General features: G+C 42.7%; 1 protein-coding gene across 1 annotated transcript; it reads right to left on the reverse strand.

Annotated features, from left to right (window-relative positions):
- Positions 1-603: 603 nt before the first annotated feature.
- LOC121626100 (23 kDa integral membrane protein-like) lies at positions 604-5979 on the reverse strand. The gene is made up of 9 exons (XM_041964460.1): positions 5920-5979; positions 5402-5479; positions 5199-5315; positions 4335-4409; positions 3531-3626; positions 3280-3393; positions 2787-2834; positions 2438-2521; positions 604-735 (listed from the first exon to the last, which is right to left on the reverse strand). Exons 1-9 carry the CDS (start codon positions 5977-5979, stop codon positions 604-606), a joined length of 804 nt encoding a protein of 267 aa, XP_041820394.1.
- Between the last annotated feature and the right edge of the window lie 2069 nt (positions 5980-8048).

An 8048-nucleotide genomic window follows, 5' to 3' on the forward strand; every position in this document is an offset into this window, starting at 1 on the left:
GCGTGCACAAGGTGGCGTGATGCTATTTGCATATCTAATAAGCACAGAGCAGCTGGGCAGCGCTCCTCCCCATGTAACTCGGAAAAAAAAAAAGGAACGGTTCCCAGCTGCGACTCGGTTCCCATCGTTCATGTTAACGAGCCGTTCAAAAGAACCAGTTCGTTCGTGAACGTCACAACACTATCAGGTGGAAACGACTACCTGAGCCTGTCTGTGTCTGTGCACGAAAGCCAAACTCCGAAAGCCAAAGAAATTAGCCTGCAGGGGCACGTTAGCATTTTGTTGCCAATACCCTGGCTTTATGTTGAAGCCAGTCGCGAGCTAGCTGCAGTACAATAACATCAGTCTGGTGCTTTGATTTTGTTTAAATACACTCCACTCCACACAGTTTATTTCACACAAACTCAGTCAAAAAATCATCAGTTGCAGTCCTATAGAAAATAGTTGAAAATGAGCTCCACCTCAACCAACTCCAACAGTCACAATAATATAATGACTTTATGTATAATAGTGGTTTAGTGTAATAGTGGTGGCACCAGCAGGAAAGCAGCGGCATGTTGTTGAAGCTTTTTGCATCATGGTTAGTTTTGACAGCGATGGCTGCTACTCTGACAGGTTGTACAGCTGCTGGTAGGCAGGGGGTGGGTCGACGAACATCACCGGCAGCGCGTTGGGCCTGTCGGGGCCGTTGAACATCTGGTAGATGGTCAGCGTAGACAGCAGCAGGCCGAGCAGCTGCAGACAAACACACTGAGCTCAGTTTGAGAAACACACTGACAGTTTTCACTCGTTAGTCCTCGTCCTGGACTTTTCTCTGACATCCATCCTCTCGTGTGATTCTGGAGAAAACGATTTCCAAAAATATCGACGCATTTAATGAAATATTTTACTACATACTTTTTAAATGGATAGTTTGGATTATTTAAAGTATTTTCACTGCTTTACCTCGCTGTCAGACAGCCCTTTCTTGATATTTTTTAATATTGCGCTCCAAAGCCACAGTCCAAACCAGACTCCTTTGACAAAAACAGTAATTTTACCTCAGAACACGGGAGTTCCTGGCTGACCACTGCCTCCATCGGTTAGATAGTTAGTCTTACTGTGTGACTTTGGTGAATCCTAACCAACCTTTTGAACATTGAAGTCACACAATAACACAAAGAAACTAACTGATGGAGGAAGTGGTCAGCCAGCAAGCTGCAAGCTAATATTACTCTTTTTATCAAAGGAGTCTGGTTTGGTCCCTGACCTTGGAAAGAGCAATATTACTAAATATTCAGAAAGGGCTGCCTGCAGTGATGTAAAGCAGTGAAAATAATCTTAATATAATACACAATTGATTTAATATTTTGTTAGGGTCCTACAAAACACATCCTACACTGGTTCTCCTGCTGCTCCTCCAAACTGAGGCATGCTGGATGACTATGGATCAGTACCTCATACAAACCTACTTTATATTTTGTTTTCCTGTTTTATTTGCTTCTTGAAGGAAATGTTAGAAGAGGCTGTTAAATCTAGTCTGTGGATTAGGCCTCCACCTTCAGCACCCTCTAAATTTTCTACCCCCTACCCGAACAAGGGTTTGTATTCCCACCCCGCTTTTATTGGTGCAGTTGGTGAGAGGCAGGGGTAGATGATGGTAGTGCGGCAATCTGCAGTTACATGTGGCATCTAGGCCTGTGGTAGCATTGTAGCAGCTAACAATAGCTAAAGCGGTGATAGGATGATAGTATTGAATCTAGCTTTATTGTCTTCTTCTGTTCCTCTTAGCAGGTAGTGGTTAGCACTTAACATTAGCTAAATGGTAGCATCGGAACTGTATTGTCTTCTTCTGTTCTTTTTAGTGGTTAGCATTAGCATTAGCTAAATGGTAGCATCGGTACTGGCCACTACCTGGAGCATCTCTGGGTCAGTTGAACGTGGCAGTGCTGTTTGGATTGTGTAGGAGCAGTGTGAACTGGCACTAGGGGGGGTGACTCTGGGACGCCGGAGTTCACCGCCTAGCCTCCTGGAGGTGTCGTGGGACTAAGTAGGCGAAACACCGTTGAAGGGAGGTATCCACCTGATGACCCCCAGAGATGTGTTAGGAATCACTGCTCTTTGGCAGGTATAGAGGCAGATTAGAGCTCCGAGGTTCTTCACTGAGAATGAATCCTCTGTTTGAGCACAAGTATCTTGTGTTTAAATTAACTAATCTGAATGAAAACTGTAATATTTCTAGGTTACTTTTGGCTGTTCTCTGTCATGGCTAACCCTAACCCTGACTCTTTATTCCACATTATGTTTGCCTCATTTGTTCAGATTAAATATCAGCACTGGGGCTAATCATGTAGTTTGTCATGAGAGGAAAGGTCGGGGGTCATCAGAATCAACATGGTCCATCATCTGTGGTGTCTTGATGTGTTGAATAAAAGTCATCCAGAAACATTGAACTCACCGCCAGAGCAAACAGAGTGAAGACGACGCCCAGGGTGATGTCAGCGTTTGTTTTAACAGAGTCCACGATGAGGGGGAAGCAGCTCTGGGGAGGAGAGAGAAGCCGTTAAAGGGTCAGTCCACCCAAACCACAGAAAAACACAGATCTCCTCCTGCTGGTCGCGAAGGTGCATTAATAATGACAATAAGACGTCTCGTCCCTCCGACCTCCAGAGCGACGCGGTCTTATCTTAAATCTTAGAAAGGAGAAAAGAAAAGCTGTGACATGTTGGCAACATCAGCACATACATTATAAGATGATGCTAACATCACAGTGATTCACTGATGAAGGCCCACAGCTGTCCTCTCACCTGCCTGAAGACAGACTTCTTCTGCCAGAAAAGATTCAACAGGAAGTTCTGGAAGAGGAAACAGAGACGGACTCAGGAGTCTGTTTGTGTTCATGTGTTTCTATCTTTGTGAGGACTTTTTCCAGGTTTAGACCCTGAAACTGAGGAACACTTCAGCTCTGACACGTAGTTAAAGATGTTTTTATAAAGCTGTGTTGGCTCATAGATGATGGATCAGTCTCCCTCTGAAGGTCAGATCAGTAGGAGATCAGATGAGGCGTGTTATTGATGCTTCCTGCCTCGATTTGTTTTTATTCTTGCTGCACAAACACAGTTTTACTTGAATTCAAATCTGAGTCCTGAAAAGTATCAACACCAAAATCTGCCTCAAATATCTCCTAAAATTTATACTGCTGTTTCTTATTCTTTGATCAGAATAAAATAATCTCTGACCTGAGCTGTATTTTATTCACACTAAGACGAGTGAAATCGTTCAGATGTGTTTGAAACTCACGCTGTAGCCGACGCTCTGACACTTGCCCTCCAGCTCCTCCTCCTGGTTGCACAGGCAGGAGTCGGGGATGTTCTGCTCCCAGTCGTCGTAGCTGAACAGACCGCAGCAGTGCAGCTGAACACCACAGAAGAAGAAGAGCTAGTGCCCCCTGCAGGCTGCAGTGTTCATAAGCAGCAGCTTTTTTTTTGCCAATATTGTGAAAATGCACGCTTGTGTGTGTGTGTGTGTGTGTGTGTGTGCGAGCGTCTTACTGATGTCTGCAGAGCTTCAGCCTGATTCTTGATGTCGTCTGAAGTTTGATCCAGTGGAAGAAACGAACGCCACCTTTCCTCCATCAGACCCTCCAACTACAAACACGCGTCGCAGAGGAAATACGAGACAGAAGAGCTGCAGCTGATGATCATTTGGGTACGTTCGCATTTTATTTAATTTGATTAAATCAGTTACTTCATCAGTGTAGAAAATGTCAGAAAAAAGTGAAAAATGATGTGTCCAGCATGGAGCCACAGAGAGACGACTCTGTAGTTTTATATTGTGATGCAGTTAATTAACTGGAGGCAGGAATATATATTTTAAAATAATCTAATTAAGTAAACACCTGAAAGCACATGACATCCTCACACTGATCATTTCAGAAATCATTTCATCTTTACATGTAATGTTTGACATTCAGGTAGCTGAGGTCATGAGAACAACGTTGATGTTTTCTTCTTTCCTTTTTTAAAATGAGTGAATGATTTTGTGCAGAAAAGAGAAAATAGTATAAAACACAGCTAAATACTATTTTTTGTGGTCACATGTAAGAGAGTAATTTAGAGCCAGACCCTCAGAACATGAGAATATTCTCTTTTTCCACATGTTGAAGCAGCATATTCTCACACGTCACTCACTCATAACTTTATACATTTCAGGTTTAAATTCATATTAATCGACTGAATAACTGGGTCAGGTCAGGTCAGGTCAGGTCAGGTCAGGTCAGGTCAGGTCAGGGACTGTGGTGGGCTCTACACTGGAGCTCACACTGGTCTGCACATCGCTGTGTGTTGGGTTGTTACCTTGGGTCGGGCGAAGGCAGCAGAGACTCCAGCTCGGAGCATCAGCAGAGTTCCAATGACCATACACACCAGGAACTGCAGAAGAGAAACCGAAACCTGGAGTCACACAACCGACTGCATCAGAGACAGAATCCATGCAGATAGTTTTGGTTTCCTACAGCAGCATCTGTTTCCAGAACAGACTCCAGCAATGAAACTCGACACAAGTAGTTTATATATGAGTATATGCATGTAAACTGGCTGCCATGACATAACTGTTTATTATCTAGGAAAATAAATGAAGACTTCATTCACAAGACACTATTATTAATTATTATTATTGATTATTAATAATATACAGTATGACAAGACATAATTCGAACAAACACCAAAGTTAAACGATTGAGTAGATTTCTGTAGAGAAATGATTGATGCTGGAGGTTTTACAAGAGAGGTGAACAAAACCAACTGACCTCTAACCTCCCTTTAAGTATCTTACTGATACTCTCATTCACAAATTTAATAAAAATGTTACAAAAATTAGCTTTATTGACCTAAAGTAGCCAGAATACAGTAACTGCACAACCAAAGTACACATATCTGTGAGTGACTGCAAATTTAAAAAGCTGTTTCCATGGAAATGACACATTTCTATGGATGATATTTTCTCATATGGTAGACCAGATGTCAGAAAGCCAGATACAGACCAAATATGTAGTTTCTGCGTTATGCTTTGTCGGTCAGTTCCGTAGATTCGTTGTAAGTGAGAAAGTGTTTTTTGGGTGAACTGACCCTTTAAATGTCTGAAGGTCGCTTGTATTGACTCATGTCCTGTTACCTGAACTGTTACCAGTCAGTACTTTCAGGTGTGGTGTTTCTGCTCACCACAGTCAGAGCCACCAGGTTCTCTTTATAGGCCCCATAGGCTCCCAAGATGGCGATCACCATGGTAACAGAGCCACAGATGTAGAGGACGATGTGACTGGTCGTCTGAACTTCAAACTGGATAACAGAGAGTTGATCGGCTGGTTAGTGCCGCGTAATAAATTTGCGTGTGTCTCCGATGTTAGCTGGTGTTTCTATCTTACATCTTTCTCTCCATGTCGGGCGTCCAGCGATGGAGACAGCAGAGCCAAGGAGACGATGATGATGAGTCCACCCACAATCTGAAACATGAGAGGACAGCAGGCATCTGAGTCCAGCACAAGAGCGAGTATCACAAACTGTATCAGAGAGATGAAGAATGAAAGGATAAAATAACCAGTCAACAATAAGAAAACGTGTGAATCCTTCTCTACTTCTTATTCTCTGTATTGATGTGAATTCTGTTGGAAAAACCTTGTTCAACCATCTGCTGATCTGAGACTTCACATTATGTTATTTAAAGAGATAATCTGTATTTTTCTGTTGTTAATAAATGAACAGGTTCTGTTAAGGTATCACAGGCTGGTAGCTCCTCTTCCTCTGTGTAGTTCATCCGTCACACCACCAGAGGTCACTCATTTTCTGTGTTTTGGCTGCAAATCCTCATGTGTCATCGTCACTGTGCAGCTTCTTTGGGTAACAAACAAAGCCTTTTTTTCTGCTTTCAAATCCAAGTACTCACCACAAAGAAGATGTTGAAGCTGATGAAGAGACGCCTGAGACAGAGGCTGACCTGAGGCATGCTGCTGGTCAAAGCAGGGAACCATCACACTGCACAGTGATGTTCGTATGAGTTGACTGTCTGAAGCAGGTAGTGAAAGTGAAGTGAGGAGGCAGGGAGAGCCAAAGGATGGGCAGGGCTTCCTGGAAAAGATGGGAGGTGGTGAAAGCTCCTTAAGGATTTAGACATTTAAATATGTTGGAAAAATTCACATCTCACGGTTCACTCTGTTTCACACTCACTTTGTAGGAGCTGTCAGCTCTGAACATTCAAATATCAGTAATTAACAACAAACGTTGGGGTTTACTCCTCCCTTTCCCTGAGCCAGACCAGTTTTGGTGAGCGACCCCTTAAGACAAAGCAATATCTATTATTGATCCGTCAACTAAACAGTGATCGTTTTATCTGAATAACTTTTAGATGCTCCAGTGATGTGCAACAAAAAAAAGCACATTAGAAATAATTAGGAATAAATATGAGAAAAATAGTTTGTATGAATGACAGTGAAGTCAAAAGCTTCAGAAAATTCTGTTACATTAACCTTCAGTTTAGGAATATTAATTTGTGCATCATATATGTTTCCCCCCAATCCTGTTACACTGCCACCCTTTGTGACCCTTTAGGAGGTCCTGCATCATGCAGCCACTTTAGTGAAACACTTGTGGTCAAGTTTCTGTATCCTGGTTCTGTTATTGCAAATGTAAACATTGGGTACTGGTTTCAGAAACCTGGACTCAGTTGTTCTTACTCTGGCACATAAACATCAGATCAGGGTTCTGATCTGTTTATGGTGCCTCAACTTGAGTTACACATTAGTTAGAGAGTGATTTAGAAAATATGATGATGGAGGATGGAATGATGGTCTGCATGCTGACATGACAGTCTGACGTTGGTAATGTTGAGGATAAATGATGTTACTGATGATCAGATGGAGCGGACAAATCAACCAGAAACCAGCCGGAGTTCACCCTCAGCTGCTGAAGTTAAGACAGCCGCCCCCCTGCTAAAGATGAAACACTGAACAATGAGCAACGAGAGGCCACATAGCTCCATTCAGCTTGAGTTAACATTTTAATGCTCCCCACTCAGCTGCTCTGAATTTCAGACGGTTTGTATGTATTTTTACTCAGTTCATAACATGACTCAGCATTAGCATGCTAGTTCATTAGCATGCTACTGTTAGTGTGCTGAGGCTGTTTAGTTGTCAATATTTGGGAACAAAACAGAAAACAATTTAATGGTAATATCGATATTTATGGTGGATATGAATTTTTATCCGACTTGGCTGCTCGTAATTACGTTAACTACCGTCTGTAAATTGATACGATATTAGCATGTTAGCATATGTAATCTGATGACGCAGAGGCTAACGACAAATGAGATCTCAGCACCTTTTGAGGAAAATAAACCTTATTCTGTCATAAACTGAATTGAACATTTTGACTGGTCGGTGGCGCTATTCAGAATTTGCGGGGTCAATTAAAGTATGGTTTAAATCACATATTTTAAGCATTATTTTAAGTATTTAACTACCTCCGGTCCAAAGTATGTTAGCAGACCAACAGACATAAGTAACGCAGCTAACAGCAGGGCTAAAAAACATGAAAAAATATCTAAAGCTTGCTTAAATATTATTAAATTTAATAATTTTTAATTTATTATAAAAATAAAATTGAAACCACGGTAACTGCTGCCAACTGATTTAATGTTTACATCGATTTAAAAGCGTCACTAGTGATCATTTCATGGATTAACATTAGCTAATCCTCCTCCTCTCCACCACGCCTTTTCTCCTCCCCTTCCTCTCTCTCTCCTCATCATCACCAGCCTCCACCTGAGCCCCGACTCGACACACACCTCTCCTGCCTGTCTGAATGTCAGATGGAAAACACCTCAGCCTTTCCCGGAGCTGCCGCTGATTGCTGCTGCAGAGCAGCTGTTCCGCTTCCAGCCAGGCCGCTGTAGGACACCGAAGGGCGGGAACCAGCGTCGCGGGGGGCCGGTGTCGAAGCGGATCTCCGGAGCTCTGGCAGCGGCTCCTTCCTCATGCTGCATGCGGAGCCACAGATAGATGTGCGGAAATATACACC

This window comes from Chelmon rostratus, chromosome 22 (assembly GCF_017976325.1).
Source record: "Chelmon rostratus isolate fCheRos1 chromosome 22, fCheRos1.pri, whole genome shotgun sequence".
Classification (NCBI taxonomy): Eukaryota; Metazoa; Chordata; class Actinopteri; order Chaetodontiformes; family Chaetodontidae; genus Chelmon; species Chelmon rostratus.

Bases quoted from the DNA above. Each gene is read 5' to 3' on its own strand.
- LOC121626100 (XM_041964460.1), bottom strand. From the start codon at position 5,979: ATGCCTCAGGTCAGCCTCTGTCTCAGGCGTCTCTTCATCAGCTTCAAC. The intron at 5,480-5,919 runs GTGAGTACTTGG...CTCATGTTTCAG, and splicing joins GCTTCAACATCTTCTTTGTG to ATTGTGGGTGGACTCATCAT. The intron at 3,394-3,530 runs GTAAGACGCTCG...TGTGGTGTTCAG, and splicing joins CTGAAGCTCTGCAGACATCA to CTGCACTGCTGCGGTCTGTT.